At 40.1% G+C, this 20,210-nt stretch overlaps 1 protein-coding gene across 1 annotated transcript; it reads right to left on the bottom strand.

The window, feature by feature from the left end:
- Positions 1 to 3,288: 3,288 nt before the first annotated feature.
- LOC139115974 (uncharacterized) lies at positions 3,289 to 19,879 on the bottom strand. The gene is made up of 3 exons (XM_070678457.1): positions 19,465 to 19,879; positions 7,404 to 7,542; positions 3,289 to 6,554 (listed from the first exon to the last, which is right to left on the bottom strand). The coding sequence occupies exons 1-3, from the start codon at positions 19,690 to 19,692 to the stop codon at positions 6,019 to 6,021; spliced, it is 903 nt and encodes a 300-aa protein (XP_070534558.1). The 5' UTR covers positions 19,693 to 19,879; the 3' UTR covers positions 3,289 to 6,018.
- Positions 19,880 to 20,210: the final 331 nt, after the last annotated feature.

Genomic DNA, 20,210 nt, shown 5'->3' with positions numbered 1-20,210 from the left:
AATCATGTTTACACACTTATACACCATCATTTAAGAACAACAGAATGCCCGTGGTTATATTATCATCGCAAAAATATCAATTTTACATGCACCTTCGTGTATTTTGGGCAATTTTGCCGAGTACACTACAGATCCCGTCTCGCGTGTAGCCATCTTTGTGGTCACGTGATGGCGGTTACGTCATAAGTGCTCCAGCATGTTGGGTAATCCATCTATCTGGTATACAAACCAAGGCGAATCAACATGGCTACTGTTCCCGCCGCTGTTGATGTTTCTAGCGATGAAGAATTTGAGCAAACATTTAGCCTTCCATGTAAAGGAGTTCAACCGTATAGGTTCGAACCAAGGAAGCCAATCGGCCATGGGGATACCAGCGATGAGGAGGAATCAGACGATCCCTTCAATACGGAAATTGATTTTGCCGGTCGAGCGGGTATGGTGTCCAATCCATGCCAAAATTACTACTTTGATTTTACAACACAACATGCTATTTCACAACTCAACATGCTATTTGACAACACATCATGCACTTTCAAATCCTATTTTACAACTCAACATGCTCTTCCCAATTTCATTTGACAACACATCATGGACTTCCAAATCCTATTTTACAACTCAACATGCTCTTCCCAATTTCATTTGACAATTCAACATGCTATTTCACAACTCAACATGCTATTTGACAACACATCATGCACTTCCAAATCCTATTTTACAACTCAACATGCTCTTCCCAATTTCATTTGACAACACATCATGGACTTCCAAATCCTATTTTACAACTCAACATGCTCTTCCCAATTTCATTTGACAACACATCATGGACTTCCAATCCTATTTTACAACTCAACATGCTCTTCCCAATTTCATTTGACAATTCAACATGCTATTTCACAACTCAACATGCTATTTGACAACACATCATGCACTTCCAAATCCTATTTTACAACTCAACATGCTCTTCCCAATTTCATTTGACAACACATCATGGACTTCCAAATCCTATTTTACAACTCAACATCCCATTCTAAAGCTAGCTCTGCGGAGCAGGGCAGTGTTACTGGCTATCGAACAAGATTCAAAATGGCGGACGCGAAATGGTCCCCTCGCACAGAGAGAGAAATGCGAACTTTGCACAAGTCTAAAAACGCAGCTTAGTACATCAGTCCGGGTCAGCTCCAAAATTGGAGACTCATTATGATAATGTATTCCGGCATTCAGCCAATCATCGACCAGATTACATCATTAATAAAGTACAGGTCACGCTGGGTCACAAATTACCCACCAAGTGTGATCGGCAGTTTTGGGCCGCTTATTAAGCCCCTGTCTTGTGAATTTCGACGAATTTCGACAGTCAACATAATCCACATGTTCTGCAGAAGGTCTTGTCCAAGAAGGAGTCCGATTAGTGAACAAATATTCGAAATATTGACGATTCATTTCTACCCCCAGTTTATCGATTTCGCTCAAGTACCGAGAATCATTTTGTGGATGTTCGTCATCTCTATTAGAAATACTGTTATAAAGGTTATTTGTGTAGGTACGCGTATAACATTTTGCAAAAAAGAAGAGCAATGTCAGAGCTTTAAAATGATACCTGTTTTGTAGTTGTCAAACGCAGACTAAAAATGGTACGCGATTTTGAAAATGTGTTGACAGAGTGGCCACACAACTGTTCCCCATACGGTAGAATTTGTATCACTGCCATCTCCGATACAAATGGGGTATTCTGAACGATCTGTGTAGGTACACGATTTATATTTCGCAGGACTTCAAGCCAGAGTCTAGGAATCACAGCGATATATGGGGTTTGGTTGTCTTAGCCAGAATAAAACTGGTACGCGATTTTGAAATTGTGTTTTGACAGAGTGGCCACACAACTGTTCGACATTATGACAGAATACGGCGCGGGAGTTCGACACAGTATGGCGTACGTAACGAAGGACGCATGTGGAGGTTGCCAGGAAATACAATTTTTACTGATGGCGCGCTGGCCGCTGATTGGCTAATGAGAGGGGGTAAATATTATGGTATAGCGTCTCCAATTTTGGAGCTGACCCGGACTGTACATTGTGTATCTAAACAAAATGAGCGTGCTCGAAAACTAGGATCGATCACGATTATAAATTAAAAATTGGCTGTTTTTGGAAAAGAAACTGCGCGACTGCAATCAGCAGTTTTGTCTATTGTGCACCGTGCGTGGGAGGCTTATCGTGAAAGACCGAGATTTACTATATGGCGCATCTGATACGGATATGGTCCCATCGCATAGAGAGATGAAAATAGGCTTTGTCTAAGTTCAAAAGCACAGCTTAGCTCATCGTGCATCTAGACAAGTTGAGCGTGCTCAAAATAGGAGATCGATCACGATTTTGGGTGAAAAAAAACTGATTGTTTTCGGTGGAGAAACTGCGCGTTGCAACCAGTGGTTGGTTTTGCCTATGGCGGTCAGCAAGGCTGTGGTGGGAGGCCTTTAGCCGGCAAGGGGTGGACCATTGGGGAGTGGAAAATTTTCGAAAAAAAAATTCCCCACAAATTTCAATAAAAATAATCAGCCAAAGAAACTTGAGAAAAACAGATGACGCACTTAGGTAAAAGGAAAAAAATCCGTCAAAGTTACTTTCTGAAACATTTTTATTTTAGTCTGCATCAGATATACTATGATTCTTTGGCCAAGAAGGGGGGAGGGGGAGATCTGAAGGGTATGATCGTGGCCATTAAATGAAGTAACTTCTTTATTTTATAACTTTTTGTTCTGTTCATCATATGTTTTTCTTTCACTGAAGTTTGGCATCGTAAAGTAATTCGAGATATAAGATAATATAAAAATCATATCTGTGATATCGATTGTTAACAACTGTATTGTGGGTCTTTACACTATGATTAATTAACAAGAATTCAACAATTCAGGCAGCTTGCATCGGTACATAAAATGGGAAATATTCACCAACCATATGACAAACAATCACTTTCTTTGTATTTCACTATTCAACGAAACTGATTTCCATTGTAATGTTTAAACTTTATTTTACAATTAAACATTACAAATCGTATTTTTCTTTTCAAAATTTCATTTGTACACTTGTCTTGACGGTTGAATACCGTGCGTGTGAAATGCAATAGTGCAGAAGAATACGGATAGCGACATTACAGCGACCTCTATCGGTTGTTATCCACACAGTCTTTCTCGCGAAGTCCGTTCCAACAGAGCTTTGACCCTTGTCTGGCCCCATATTCGTATTTTACATCTCCGCTTGCTGAGGCTTAGTTGTCAGTTGTCATGGCTGTAATGTTCACCAAATTGAAGTAAAAGTTGACCCCCTTCATCTCCAATGACAAGTGACCTTGCAGCTGATAGGGCTCTGACATTATGTATTGTTTGACAAATAAAAATACCGCCAATGACACACTGTCGCTCACACTGTTTCAGAATGTATCTGTACATTTAAAACTTATTGGAGACACGCAATCAAGATACTGACAGTGCTTGTCAGTACTTTAAAAGATATACATGTAAAATATGCCTAAGTTAAGTAAATGTGCTTGGTGTTAGTTGAGCTGTGTCCTCCAATGACTGCATTTCAATAAACTACAGTTTCTATTTCATATACTTTCAAATAGTATTCTTCTTATACCTAAAACAGTATCAGTCCCTAACTTTTATTTTTAGGAAAGCAACTGAAACTAATTATCATATTGAGTTATTATTATGCAAATCTGCCTATATGTTACAGAAATTCCTGGGAGAACACAGCTGCTACATATAGCAATAAAACAAGTATATTAAGATTTCCTTAATCCTTTCAGGCTTGAATTTCATTGAACTTTAACTTCTTTAAGATTGGTAAATTTTAGTCATGCTGTCAGAGTCATGCAAAGGATTTAACATTGCATGAAGGTTTTAGGCCTTGTGTCAGACTATTTCCTGTACAAAACATAGCATAATAGATTGAATCTCAGACTAACAGGTACAAGCAGACCAACAAATATTGGGTCTATTTCTGCCTGGGTGTCTGTCAGTTCATTTGACCCTGACTGAAATCTCTGCAATTAACTTACATGTCTGTAACAGGCAGAGCTGACCAAGCCAGGATACCAAGACAGTGCCAGAGGTTTGTACAGATTTCAGCCAGGGGTCTTATTTTGTTCATGGCTAGATTGATGTGCAGTAAAATTGAGTCTGACATGGAAATAAACCTACATGTAATATTAAAGTCATCTTTGACTTTCTGGGATCATAGCTAAAAATTATTGATATATATGATACGTTGTCAGGCTTGAAATGATTAATTTAAAATGAATCACTTATCTATTTTGCATAACTCACGCAGTGGAGGAACTGTATGTAAAGTTCACAGCTGACCTTCCTTTTAAATAGAAACTATTATTTCCAACCCAATGAACACATTACAAAATTGCACAAATTGCTCCCAAATACAATCTTGCATATATCAGCACAATTTGGTTATTTGTTACTAATATCATTCCTAGAGATATGCACACCAGATTTCAAAGGAAACTAGGCCACCAATTTAAGAGAAATCATTTTTGACCAAAAACAGGAAAAATTGCCCCAAAAGACAAATGAGCATATTTAACCACAACTCTGAAAACTGTGTTGCTGACAACAGAGCTACAAATGGAATGTCCAAGAGCACACTTTGCCATATTTACAATACAACCTCAGATTATGTTTGCCTAGCCTCTGAAGCACACACAAAATCACTCTGTCCAATTTCACAGTTCTCAGAGGCAAACCGAGTGAATTGGAAAGTCCTCTCTATGACATCATGTTTGCATGGCTTATCAATTGGAGCTATATTGGACTTGAGATTTGGAATATCAGCATGTAATTTAGACTGATTCTTAACGCGCATAGCAACAACTTCCTTCATCATACTCTCACGATATGGATAAGTCTTGCGCTCCTTTCTGATCTTTGCAATCCATTTCTTGTTATAACTATGAGACTTGGGGTATACAACTTTGAAACACAGTGACCCTGACTTAGTAGTAGCCTGTTCCCTAGCAACATGGTAGTTATGGTCAATCACTGCAAGCTGTGTGCGACACACCATTCCCTCGTGTGAAAAATGCTGTCGCTTTGGAGTATATTTCAGCAAGAGTGAATGGTAAACCTCCAATTCGCCTGTGTGACAAAACAGAGTAATATGTTCAAGATCCTTCAACAGTTTTTTGTCATTGACAACCTTCCTCAGTGCATCATGTGGAGGGGAACCTACACGAAGCCAAGATATCTCCTTCCTATTACCTTCACTAATGGGCTCATGCTCACATGCATGGAAATATTCCTTGTCATCCCAAGAGTGAATGTCAACTGTATGGTACACCACAGATTGCCATTTCTCTCGCAGAACATTAACATCACCCCTACATGACTCTGCACACCACCAGAAATGATTACTGATAGACTGGATCCATTCCAACAGAGCACTGTTACCCTTTACCTTGCCAACAGCAGAGTCTTTTTATTACACTTTTTACAAATGCCAAATATCAAACTGGTGTTCAATCTCAGGATATTCTAATCTCATTATTTTCCTGATTGTAATATGCCTGTCACTTGCAAGAACTGAAACAGGTACATCCATTTTCTTCAGGAAATCAAGACACTCCCTGAGGCCCATTGGCTCCATGGCATTTGAATTTTTAACTGACGGATCAGCAACACTGTTTACACAGAAGTCAACAATGTACCCTGTTTCCTCATCCATCAAAGTATATGTACAATATTTAGCACAATGCCCAGGACTATCACAACGGCCATCACCACATAAAACATTATCTCTGCCACGAAGATCATTTATGATTAAATTCTGCATCGATAGCCATGTCTCATTCACAACAGGAAACAAATACTTTTTCTGGATGTTGTAAAACTGAGTTTCACCAACAATGGGCAAGTGAAGGCAATGAGCAATATCGTAGAGCCTAGTGTAAGTGTTACCTGAAAATAAAATTGCTGCAGACAGCAACAAATTTCCAGCTCCCATTTATTTAAGTTGGTTGAGAGGACCAACTGTAGTGACACCCAGCAGAGCATGTTGTTTTGATTATCAATCTTGAACCAGATAATAATTTCTGCATGGAAATAACTTGTGCAGGACAATCTTTTCTCTGGCACTTTGTAAACAATTCAATTAGTGAAGATTCAAAAACTAAAAATTTCATTTGCTCTGCTGGATCACTAGAAACAGGATCATCAATGATAATATCTGGCTCTGTGTCACTATACTCTGAATCAGTCTCAGATGATGATGTATACGGAATGAAGTCTGGGTCCTCTGACATGTCCTCATCTGAAGCATCAGAATCAGAATCATCAAAAGTGTCACACGTATGATTGTCCAGCGCATCACCTTCTGTGTCCATTTGACTTTCACCTCCACTATCTGTAGTAGTACCCTGTGATGTTGTACCATCAGATGAATTACCTCTCAGTCTATCAGCTGTCACTGGTAGATTTGTAGCATAACCATGGTCTTTAGACACTGCAACAATTATGCCGTCTAAATCAGTTTGTGTTGTGGCATCTGGTAAAAAAAAACAAACAAAAAAAAACAAAGTATTAATACATTGAGTTTTGATGCCATCAAACCAGAAAACAATAGCACAAAAGTATATGGGGAAACCTTTGATACAGATGAGATCAAATTTAAAAGGTGATTGTAAATAGAGCGTGGACACATTTCCCCAGGAATGTTTCAAAGTTTGCTTGATTTTTTGCCCAATTTATTTTCTTCCTTAAGTTGGCAATTTTTTGCGATAACTAGTTCTTTTTTTACTTAAGCTAATTTCTTTAACCCTTTCACCACCATGGTTTGTCCAAAATCCATTGTTTTCTATGGTAGAGTTGGCCCTCTACACAGGGAATGGGAGGGGAGGGGGAAGGGTTAAACAGCATTAGCATGTGGACAAACTGAGTCCACAGAAAAGTATAATCTTTATGGCCCTGATAAGTATTTTGGCTCCTGAGATTGTACAGCGGATTGGTCCCAATTACAGGGAGGGCTCACCTGCCATACAACCAAGGGCGGCAGTAATGAGGGCCATAAGGTTTATCATATACCTGAAACGCTTGGATACATGCTTGTGTTTTAGTACGTATTAAAAGATTATTTTATGAATTTATGGACATACAACATGGAAACACGAACCATACACCCTGTAGATTAATCAACGAAGACATAATTTGTTCTCCGTTAGAGCATGTCATGAGCTGTTCTGTGTACAAGTCAATGTCTCGATTAAACAATTTATTGTTCCTGCATAATGACAATATAATTATGCAAATTAATAATCATTCTGCAAGAAAACAGTCAGGACACTGATAAGATACAGTTACTAAGGCTTTAAAGGTGAAAAAAATTAAATATACACACCAGAGACAGAAGGCACCACTGTACCACTGCAGTGACAACACTGATGAGAAGTAACATCATGGGGAAGTGTGGAAATCTCTATGTTTTCTTTTTGCTCTTGTGGGTTGGTGTCCCTAGGCAACAGGATTTCTCTTAACAGCTGGAGATAAAATTTAAAAATTCATGTTACAAGTACAAATAATAAAGTGGTGTGTATGTTTGGGTCTGTGAGGTTGAGCAGTGACAGCCAAGACCTCAAAGATGGAGTCCCCTCACATATATCATCATGGAGTCTGTATTTTCACAGATCTATCGGGCATACATGTAGTCTATGTCCATAGTGTAGACAATGTTTGCCAGGTCTAGTCTCACATTAAAATATTTTGATGCTTATTCAAACCCTCTGTGCGCATATACCTGTAGTGTTGGGAAGCATGTTTACAAGTAGAAAAAGCACCTTTGCAAATAATAAATTAATAGCAGTACATGTAATAGTAACAGCTGCAGTAGTATCGTGACAATCACCCCAATCACTGTTCAAGATGGAAATGTCCAAAAGATAAATCCACTACAACCTCTGTAATCTGTGTTATGGCATTACTGGCCAGCATTTTAAATATTCTGAAGTCTAATACCGGAAACACAACAGTTGCAAGTTTTCATTCTCGCAGGCCAGAGCGATAATTTCCGCTCCGGTGACCTTCGCAAAAATCAAGCTCTGGCATATAACGCCGGGAAACTGCGGAAGTATGAATGGGGGGTTAATTAATTATTCATGAGAACATATCATCAGAATTAGCCAATCACGAATACGTTTTACAAAGTCATGTCGGGTCGTAAGCTCCTCATTGTCTGTGTGTACACAATCGAGCTTTCAGGGCCTGAGATCCTCTGGTTCTGTTGCACCTCTTCCGATATATGTTGCATTAAATCCGACAGCTTTCAAAATTTTGACTGTTTTTCTGTCATGATCGAGAGCAACGGCGACACCATGTGAATACTATGGCTTCGATAGGTACACAGACTACGGCCATCAACGAACCCTACCCGGTCCCACTGCAAGGTCGTCCCCGTACACTCAGTGTGACTATTTTCGGACGATCTCGGTTCGGACATTCAAAGACATGCTGTTCGTTGTACTCACTTTGCTCCGTATTGATAGCGTTTTACAATTCATGATACCGCATATTAAGTCAGGTGACGCTGCTGTCCGTTTTGAATAGTTAGTTTTTTTCGGTAGAAGCTATTTCGGGCTATAAACTTCGCGAAGTTAACACACCGTACGATCTAAAGCAACACACAGAGACAGCCCATATCCGATGTAAGCACCATACACGTCGAAATATATTTGCGTCGTCCATGGGTTGAACGTAACTAATTTATCACAAAATCTTTACAAACAGTTTTCTCAACACATCGAAATTGAAAAACGAGGGTTTGAAGTTTCAAAATATCAATATTTAGCCCCTATAATCACATTCCAAATACGACGTCCGATTACTACGCACTCACTATGGAGTCAACAATTTGGCAACTTTGACCCCCCAAATACCACTTCCGTCCTGTTAACAGTTTTAGGATAAACACAATAAAGTTTCGAAGGGTATGGTAATAAGATTTCGTACTGCTCGTTATTTGTGAAACGGCTTTGGGCGAAATTCACCATACCCTGTCCGAAAATTGTCACCAGGTCACACTGAGCGAGTGTACGCATAAGCTTATACGTGTTCGTACCCCGCTGAACTGCAAACCCATGGAACAGACTAAACCTCTCTTGATTTGATTCCGTTGTAAGCGTAACTTTTGTGATGAATTAATGAAACATAATCGGACTTGAACAACTACGCAATTTCCCGAGATCTGTGATTTCGGCAGTGTTGAGACGATCGGGAGCCTAGCGTACATTTGTGATTTGTATCGCGGAGCACCAGCTCGAATGAAAGGGCCCAATATACCATTCATACGTTTCTAGCTCCATGTATACCCACAGCACGATAAGAAAGCTTTCAGTGTGAACCTTAATGAAGAGATCGATACATAACGTTTATACATAACTTGTGGTAAAGTAAATTTATGATCAATAGTTTTGACCAACGGGTTTTACACAGCGGTGTTGTTCTACGTCTGGTCGGACACTGTGCATAGCGAGGCGTGGGGCCAGCTGCTCCAGTTATGCGATACCCTTCGATATAACGCCCGTGAAACACGATGGGCCGGACGGCCTGCCAGGCCATGCCTGGTAGCATACAGACTTGCCACCGCTGGTCCTTGTGCAAAGAAACCCATCTTTTCCTTGTAAAATAATTATCAATGGCGTCTTTTTGGTGTGAATAGAGCGGTTGAGTCCAAAAACATTAAACATTTACACATTGCGCGCTCTTCGTCGACAGTGAACGCTGTGGTGGTAAGCACCAAGATCAGCTCTGTAACGGGCAATCTGATTGGCTCGTAGGTTTTTCCTCGACTATCATAGAGCCTTGCAGCAATGCGTGAACGCTAAACGTGGCCAGTGATACCACGGCCTTTTCGGCGTTGGGTGATAAGACTCGCCGAAGAGGGCGTGGTTTACGACGATGCAAGTTTTAAAACAATGTCTGGTTATTACATGTACTTTCAGTCTTGTAAATATACGAAATGGACATACGCATTCTTAGTCACTCACCCAGTGAGTATATATGTACATACAACATAATACAGAACATTTTAGACATAATCTGTGACCATATTCACATAAACGCAAGGGCATACATTTACGATGCCCTGCGTTTGATGCTGTGTATGTGCATAACCCAACAACACTGGAACGCCGTGGGAACATAACACTCAGGGCTACCATTCGCGTTGCAAACGTCACCTATTGGCATACCTGGCCGTTCAGATAGGAAACTATGCATGACATAGTGAATTAAAGCGCAGTGGTCGTCGCGCTGCGCATGCTCCTGAGGGGGTCCCCCCTGTTGTCAACATACCCTAGAATGCCGCACTATACGTTATGGGTTGATTTTTAATGTTTGCGATATTGCATGTCGCTTGTTAAAATGGCGGCTGATCTGTCACAAACATACCAACTTACCAAATATAGTAATTACACGCTGGATTGAGATCACATTTGATCATGATTTCTTGAATCAGTTGAATGGGGCTCGGCTACTGTTATCGGTCGAGCCATGGAGCTAAAGGTATCTGCTTAAGTGCGGGCTGCGGGTGCGGGCTGCGGGTTGCGGGCTGCGGGTTTTTAGAATTATGCCTAGATTTCTGATATATGTAATATGGCATTTAGTATATAAGAAATTAAATCTTTAGAAGGTGTCTATTATCAATAATCATGATCAGGTCTATCGTACAGTATCCCTTTTCCTGCCAAGTCCATATTTCACCATCAGGTCAAGATGGTTAAAATTAATGAAACACTACTATATGGTGTAATACAGTATATTTGAAGGCTGTTGAAAACATCAATGATGTAAACTTGATTTTTTGGACTAAAGATGCTATAACAGACCAAACCAAATGGGTGAAAATACGTCATATTTCTGAAAAAAAATCAAAATCTGCTAAACTAAAAAGCGGCGATTCCGAGGACCAATTTATTTATTCCGAGCTGCCTGGCCATCACAAATAATTAGGATCTGAAATCACTTTTCTTTCTTGCCATGGATGTGAGTGAGAAATATACATAATACCAGACTGACAAAAAAAATTCGCGCCTCGGAAATGTCGCCACTTATCGCGGAATGAAAATTGTTACATTTCCAGTAGTAGGCCATAGGAAGTAAATTCTTTGTAATGCATCCATTCACAATTCGGTTCCAGGGCAACACATACAGAAAATTAAACAATGCCTACTTAAATGCAATGCGTAAGGAAAGATTTGACTTTAAAAAGCGTAGAAGTGATGTGTATTTAAATGCCGTGTATTTTTCATGAAATCTTTAAAAAGAAAAAGACGTACAACAAAGGACTTAGTTTACTTTGCCGTTTCGGTTCAAGCGAGGTCGCGACCTCAGAGAACGACATTCTGCTAACATTTTACGCGAGAATTTCAGTGGGAAAAACACGCCGGTGCGTTGACTTATTTTCAGGAATCGATCTAATAGGAATATTTTTGGATGAGTTTGTGTTCTGCAGCTCTCAATAATGTATCTCCTAATATCATGAACGTATTCTATGACTTGCACCTGCAGTATGATAGTCGCTCCATGCCCCCTCCATGCATTTGATCCAGCGTGACTTTGAAAAGTTTCCTAGGACTATAATCGTGTTCACCACAATAAAACTATTTTAAACGGCATTGAAAACGATTTTGAAAATTGTGCTTTTCTCCGCGGTTGAACTAATCTGAAGTGTGAGAAGGGCATGCATGGCATTCTATGAACAAGTAACAAATTATTCGCATGTCGAGTTTCAATGAACTGAAGTTCATCTCCCAGTTCATCTGTGCTGTCAACGATCCGAAACTTACTTTTAAACTATCCATCCTAATCATAATATAAAAAGTTAATATAGCGCGTTGTTGTAAAATCTGTCTTGTCTATTACTCATCCGTGTTCTGTCATATCATTTCGAAAGCTTCGATCGGCATGCGCTGTGCAACGGCGAATGCGCTTGGATGGGAAATGGACTATTCTGACGTTGGTGGCGCTTTACCAGATGTAAGCTAAAATAACGGCATTATTCAAGAAGTTCACGGCTTTTATTCCATAAACAAATACATCTAGATACTATTTTAGCATTTATTCTAACTACTAGCGAAAATGATACCAAAAACACATTTTTTCATGCCCGCAACCCGCAGCCCGCAACCCGCAAAATAGCGCATCCGGGAGCTAAACACTTACCTGTACACGTGTATATGCAAACAGACTATCAATGACCGGGCTGTAGTCTACGACATCGCTAGCAAGAACGAGAGCTTTTATTTCAAGAGGCCCAACAGGAGTACAATTGACGATACGCAAGCTACAGAAATCTACAGCTGTCGGAGCAATGCCCGCTACAGCAAGAAGCATATGTTCCGTGTATGGCGCGTAATGCATGCCAAAATTAACATCCGTTTTCTTACACCACTGACCGAATTTTTCCACTAGTCATCCACATTCGGCTTGCCGATTTCTGAACCCACTCACTGAATTATTCAAGTGGTTAGCGATTTCTGAACCCACTTACTGCATCCTTCACGTGGTCAGCGATTTCTGAACCCACTCACTTACATTCAAGTGGTTAGCGATTTCTGAACCCACTCACTGAATTCTTCATGTGGTCAGCGTTTTCTGAACCCACTCACTGAATTCTTCATGTGGTCAGCGATTTCTGAACCCACTCACTGAATCCTTCAACTGGTTAGCGATTTCTGAACCAAGTCACTGAATTCTTCAAGTACTGAACTCCCTAAGCTCAACTTCATTAGTTTCTACTTATGACACGAAACAAGACCCCTACGTCACACAGCGTCATGCCTACGTCAAATGTCGTCACAAAAATTGTGGTGTCAATTTTTACTAGAATGCTAAGGGGTCGAAATTTACTTTGACCTCTGAGTTTTACGTCGACAACAAGTGCGTTTACGTCAACTAACACACTCTGTCAGTGGATTATTTTTATTTTATTTTTTCTTCCAGGCCTTAAAGCCCCATTATTTTTTAACTTTTATCCTTTTTTGTTCGAAATTACATGTTATTCCCTTTCATCCATCTTGAAATCTTGTTCAGTGAAGAAATAAGCCAAATTTGTGCTTCTGTATATAGTGACATACAAACGCTAAATACTGCCCGATCGAGTTGGATTGCCGCGCGGGTTTGTTGACACGCACATGTATACGTCTTGCAGCATGCCTCGCACGAGTGATCGCTCGCATGGAAGTACAGCTCTCGTCATCGTACGGTTTCAGAAAAACGACAATATGGTAATTGAATATCGTAATTTAACTGCCTGTAGCTAGATTTAACTTTACCAAAGGCGACAGAAACCTTTACATTCAGTGTTGATAACTGACTTTGAAGTCTTAAATTTCAGCTTCGAATGATCGTGATGACAATAGCCTTAACACAGAAGTGATATTTGCAATCAATACCGTTATTTCACGGTGACCTGTAATTGATTTTGAGATGTACAGTCGTGCAAAATTAATTCAGTCCGGTGATTCTTTTAAAGTGTCTTTACTCTGTACTTGATGGTGAAATAAATTTCTTCTGGTATAATGTCTCGCATTTGTTTTTTTTTAACTCGTCGCCACGTGACTTTCTTTTGTTGAAAAAGTGTCCATTTTACAAGTTCTTTTGTTTAAAAGTGTCCGATTTTGGGGCGACTTGCAGCGATTTCGAAGCTGTTATCCTATTGGTTGGCTGAATCTTACCAATATAATTAAAACAATACAAATGAACTCCCTAAGTTGCTGTGAATAGTGACAATCGACCAATCAGATATAACCTTGCAAACACGCTGCGAGTCAGCCGCAGTTTTTAACAAAAGAACTGTCCGATTTATTAGCAAATCGGACACTTTTAAACAAAAGAACTTGTAAATCGGACATTTTTTAAACAAAAGAAAGCCAGGTGGTAATAATAAAATATTCGGTTATGGAAATTAGAAAGCATGGTTAGAACAATGGGCACGAGGCGGAGAGTGGTATAACTAAGTTAAAACAAGGAACGTTCCTAGGAAACGATAAAAGGAAATGTTCTTAACGTATTTTAAGACCTTAGAATAGTTAAGTGTCGTATAATAAGAGGCTCTCATCAGCCAACAGTCCCAAAAAATTCCTAGGGCCATGCCGCGCCCTGCCCGGGCAAATGTCCACGGTCGCTGGCTGAATGACCTGCGAATGATTTTATTTTGTTCTCCTCTTTTCAAAAACGTACTGTTACTGTGTTTCAAAGGATACAGAACTTTGGGCAAGTAAATTTACTTTAATGTGTATCCGCGCACTTGTCTTCCCTATAGCTAAAGGCATGATACTTTGTAAATTTAAAGTTCTGAATCTCCATCAAAGATCAGCGGACATTGTCAAAATTCAATGACTGTAACGAGAAAGGAGAAAAAATCGGAAAAAAAGGGTGAGAGAAGAGAAAAATTACAAAATAATGGAAAGAATGAAAGAAAAAAAGAAAAAAATTGTTCATCCGGAGTGGGATTCGAACACACTTGCTGGAGGGGGGGGGAAGCATTAATCCACACACCTCATGTTGTTGTTTGTTTGAAGCTGCAATTTTGTTTGTATATGTTCTCGAATTCATTTTAGGGGGGCACTTTGAGTCTCGAAAACGTGAAAATTGAGATCGCGAACACGATTTCATTGGTTGTTTATTATGAAACAGCGATAGGATTTTAGCAAGCTATGTCAGCAATTCAATTGTCAATTGAACACGTGGGTCTAAGGCTAATTATGGAGAACACACTTTAGTCACACGTGGAAACTCTTTCAACACGAAAGCCATACATTTGAGACCACTTGATACAGCAAAATGGTGACATAAGTGTACAATTTGCATTTAATGGCAAGTTATCATGATTGTGTCGATAAGGTCACGGTGCTTTTTCTTGCTTACCAACACGATCATCGTGTCGATAGCCAGAACGTTATTTGGGGCCTGCCTTACGCATGGACCGAATATTAGGCTACGTTCATGCTTAGCGGTATGCCATAGCTCACTCCGAACGTCTCTAGACTACATGTCAGCCTAAGCAAATTGTGCAGATATATGTGTCATGAATTCTTTAAAAAATAAGTAAACAACAGAATCAAACCAAGAGGTTAGTTTGCTGTTGGGCCGGGTGTGCACGGGGACGACTTTGCAGTGAGGCCGGCCGGGATCTCTCTTGTGTTCGAACTTCTACCATGCCTGGAGCGCCATTAATGTTGTGCTCGCATCTAGCTTGTAATTGTACTACGGTAGTCCTTATGAGGATTAGATACCCGTTACGTTTGATATTATTTGGAAATACTTTTAAATTTACTAAGTAAGACTTTTATACTGTATTTAAGATATAATTTGTTCCTTTCTATGCAATTTCAATTACGGCAACGATATGCGAAGTTGATGGGCTGTAGGCCTACATGTATTGCCTATCCTGTACATACAGCGTAGCCCGCCGGCCGTACACCAACTTCGTTTGAGTAGACAGAGCAGAAGCAGTCCCGTCATTTATTTTCAACGAAATTTTCATAATACTGCATAATGGAAGAAACGACTAGTTCAATGATTACGATGGTGAAATATTGAATTTTTATTTATATATGTTTTTCTCTCTCAATTCATTCAGCAAACTTGATCTCCGTACCGTCGGTCACAACGTGCAATGCCTTGCATGAAGCTTACAATCGACTGCCTCCAACGTTACTTTAGCTGTTCAAAACGTTTGTTTGCACGGCTCATTATAGTCGGAAAATCTGTTACATATTTATATCTTTCCAGTATTTCGCCGAACTTTTGCGCGTCTTTGGCTGAGTCTCCAGTTTCGATTGACCAGACCTTTTCGAAGAGCATAGGTTTCTATGGACGCCACAGTAAAACAAAACTTGCGTCACAGTCCCTCTATCCATAGAGGGACTGTGCTTGGGTAGATTGACGGTGGTGTCATTACGTTTCGTCTTGTGTGTCAAGAAAGCCTGACTTCTGGTCCGGACAAGAAGTCATTTTTCACTCCTTTTACTGTTCATTGTACACGTTTTGTGAGGCGGGCTGGGCATGCGAACCACGCGATTCAGTATCTATTAGGCTACTTACTCAGTAAAGATTCATTTCCGGGTCACATCTTACAAGCTTTGATAAAGACCCCCTAGCGTAATGGTCAGCCACCTTCAGAATCCGTGAGTGAATTTGACGGGTCTCTTTTTGAGTGACCGGATTATGATAGAAAAAATATCAAGTCTGCTGGGGTGCCTAGCGGAATGTAGGCAAGTAGTCAAAGGATTCGGTGAGTTGGTTCAGCAATCGCTGACCACTTGAAGGATTCGGTCAGTGGGTTCAGAAATCGCTAACTAGTTAAAGGATTCAGCGAGTGGGTTCAGAAAACGCTGACCACATGAAGAATTCAGTGAGTGGGTTCAGAAATCGCTAACCAGTTGAAGGATTCAGTGAGTGGGTTCAGAAAACGCTGACCACATGAAGAATTCAGTGAGTGGGTTCAGAAAACGCTGACCACATGAAGAATTCAGTGAGTGGGTTCAGAAAACGCTGACCACATGAAGAATTCAGCGAGTGGGTTCAGAAATCGCTAACCACTTGAATGTAAGTGAGTGGGTTCAGAAACGCTGACCACGTGAAGGATGCAGTAAGTGGGTTCAGAAATCGCTAACCACTTGAATAATTCAGTGAGTGGGTTCAGAAATCGGCAAGCCGAATGTGGATGACTAGTGGAAAAATTCGGTCAGTGGTGTAAGAAACGGATGTTAATTTTGGCATGCATTACGCGCCATATTCCGTGGTCTGCATGAACGTCCGTGTCAAGAGAACCGGGTAAATGGCGCGCTACACACATCGCCTGTGGAGAATCCAACTCTTCTACGAAGTTTACCCCTTTGGGGGATGCAAACGAGAATTCCGAGCACAGGTATCAAGTCAAGCGAAGGACCTTTCATAGGTCTTCTAGCTATATGGGGGTTATCTCATTTGAAAGGGGATTCAGACCCACCCGGCAATCAGGAGATACAACAACGAAGTTTCCGTAGCACCGGTAGGCCAACACTAGCTAGCCGTTGGCTCACTGCCATGGCCATGCACAGGATCTCTCGATAAGTCCCTATGTGTAGCTGTGCAATTTTCCTGCAAAATGCCGCGAAAACCTTCTCGTTTTGTCTATTGTGTCCTGTCATTTGACTATTCTTGCCACGTATTACTAGAAGAAGTTAGAAATGGTTATCAACAGTTGGTCGTGGACCAAGTCGTCGCGGGGCCGGTAGGTTGTGGGACTGGATTCTCTTATATCCGTGTACGTCAACGCGGTGACCGTCTCCCTTATCGAAGCAACAGCATCTCCCGTGCCCTGCTCTGGCTTGCCGATCATGCTCTTGAGTGTAATTTTTGTGTTAGGCGTTGTGCTTGTTGCTAGTCTACATATATATATATATATATATATATATATATATATATATATATATATATATATATATATATATATATATATATAATATATATATATATATATATATATATACAACGTTGACCATTTAGCAGTTAGGGGTGGACCATTTGATATCCTGGGGGGGGGGCTTGGAAGATTTGGGGGAAAAAAAAGATGCCAGGTGGAGTTGCTCGAAAAAAAAAAATCTGGCTTTAGGTGGCTGATGGAAAAAAAATTATGGACCATTGCGACTCGGAAAAAAAAATCTTGGCAATTGTTCGATGCACACTGCAGCATCAATAAAAATCAAGCAGTAGCTCTAGAGTTTTATAAAGCATAAACCGTTTCAAGCTTGAGGAACAATAACTGAATATGAACAATTGTACAGTATACATGACCTTCTGATTAGAGGAAGTATGCTGAAATTGAAATTGCTCACCAGTGTTTTCCAGAAATGTGTAAATCTGAATGTAAGGATTTTGTCAAAATACCACAAGAAGAGAGACAGCCTGCAAACATTTTACTATTATCGTTTGCGCATAGAAAACTCATAACAATGAAAAATGCGTAGAGACTCAATCCAATGCGTAATATTATTACGCATTGGATCGACTCTCTACACATTTTTCATTGTTATGAGTTTTCTATATACGCATGTTTATTCGTAAATGCGAACACTGTTATAGTGAATTATCTTACCAATGTTTTTCTTAACAAAAGCGAGTGTGTTTTGATTAGAATTGAATGAGTTTGATGGTTTTGGGGAAACTACTATGTGGTAATGAAGAATGGGAAATGGGCAATGAAATGAGCAGACAGCAGGTGATTTAAGATTAAATGTTACATCTTCACTGCAAATAAAACATAAGTGTGTCATAAATAATACAAACAAAACAAAATCATGTTTGTTTGTTTTGTTGTATGTGAGCCACGTCTAAGACACACAACAAAAGTACTGTTTCAGTCAGTAAATGTCACCTCAGATGCCACCAGAGAAAACCATTTCCACTCCAAAATTTCATTTTTCGCCTTGCGAGAGGGGGGACATCCCCATCTCACGCTCTCCCCCCTCGTTTGCTATTCTCACTAGCGACTCAGTCGCTTCGCTCCCTCGCAGTCCACCCGTCTACTTTCTTAAATTACCCGGCTACTTTCAATGTAAGGACAACAATAACAAGTAAATGCCATAAATGTACATGATTTTACAAATATGTTTTTGTAAAGTGAATCAAAAAATGTACATGTATTTACATAACTTCATTTAGTTTCTTGAATATAGTCTGTGTGCGTTAGAACAGCATCTTGTTACTGGGTGTGAAAAACCAAGCAAACAAACATTGCACCGAAATTGGTAAAAAAAATATATATCTCGAAGAAGGAAAGTGAAAAAAAAGTTGCCAGCATATGCCCTGTAGAAAAAAAATAATTCATGGTGAAGCACGTGGGAAAAAAATAATGGCTCTCCACCAATCTTCCAAGCCCCCCCCAGGATATCAAATGGTCCACCCTTAGTGATGTATGTGTATTTTAGTGATGTACTGTACATAGCATTGTGTACAACCAGCGTGACCGCGCGCGATCAAAGCCATTAATTTTTCACTATGACTGCGTGCAGTAAACTCAGCGACATAATGTGCCGAGCGTAGTGTATCAATGTTCGTAGCCTTCCATGAGTTTTTAAATAGAAATACACCACTGAAGTTCGTTTCCGATCTTAATATTTCACTATTGCATAATGTTGAGTCTTACAAAGGCGTTAACAAAGTGGGACCGCTCCCATCTCACTCAGATTGAAGTTGAGAAGACTTATGTTTATAAAAATTCATGTTTGTCAACAAAAAAAATGGCGCACGCGCAGCGCGACGACCACTGCGCTTTAAGTATATAAACAACTGTCGATTTTATTCACCAAATTTTGCGCAAGTACGATACATCGATTTGCAGGATTTGCAGCTCGAGTCCCATGCCATGGCAAACGGGATCGGGACTGACATTGATTCATACACAACGCAATGATACTCACTTCTTTCCTTTCTCGCTTGGCCATACGACTATCCCGCTCAGTTGGGCATTCTCGAGATACTGGTTCCTCAGACTCAGGGCTCCCAAACAGGCTTGGCACAGCATTATCCTTCAGTAGCAGACGATGAGCAAATCCGCATTGGTATTGCAGCATGTTCGAAAAGTCGTCGGGGCGGAAATGCTCACTGCAGACACGAGCTTGACGATCTTTCCCTCCGGACGACCACATTTCGCCAACCACTGGTTACGAAGAGGTTTGATGGTAAATTGAAAAAATGTGCATTTCTAGGGTTCCTTCTGTCTGAGACAGTACAGAATTTTGCAATACAATACGGCATGATCGCTGGTTTGATGTTCACCCCATCGAACATTCAGTCTCTGCTGTCTGCTCTGCTGTCGCCATTTTCGAAGAAGCGCGCCACCGCTGAAGGCAAGCAGCACTGATGACGTTTTGATCACGCGACACATACACAATGGCTGCGCCCGCTATATTGTCTATTTTTATACAATTTAGAAAACAATAAATATAGAAGGAAACGCATATTTTGCTTGGCAGTTTGTTAGAAAAGACAATTATAACAATTTGTTTTCACCTTTATATATGTGTTGTAATAAGTATTCATAAATAAAGGGCCCCTTTAAGTGACAAGCTGTGACATTCACAAGTCTAACTACTAGTCTCCTCTATGACATCTATCTAAAATCATTCACATAATAATAACATAAAGGTATTGTTGTGTAAAATTT

The sequence above is a fragment of the Ptychodera flava genome, chromosome 2 (assembly GCF_041260155.1).
Source record: "Ptychodera flava strain L36383 chromosome 2, AS_Pfla_20210202, whole genome shotgun sequence".
In the NCBI taxonomy this organism is placed as follows: domain Eukaryota; kingdom Metazoa; phylum Hemichordata; class Enteropneusta; family Ptychoderidae; genus Ptychodera; species Ptychodera flava.
This window is presented reverse-complemented; position numbering and strand designations above follow the sequence as displayed.

What these genes read in the sequence shown, in the direction of transcription:
- LOC139115974 (XM_070678457.1), bottom strand. Translation starts at nt 19,692, where the DNA reads ATGTGGTCGTCCGGAGGGAAAGATCGTCAAGCTCGTGTCTGCAGTGAG. An exon ending in CCAAGCGAGAAAGGAAAGAA is followed by an intron (nt 7,543 to 19,464) that starts GTGAGTATCATT and finishes TTTTATCTCCAG; the next exon opens with CTGTTAAGAGAAATCCTGTT. An exon ending in AGTGGTGCCTTCTGTCTCTG is followed by an intron (nt 6,555 to 7,403) that starts GTGTGTATATTT and finishes TTTTTTTACCAG; the next exon opens with ATGCCACAACACAAACTGAT.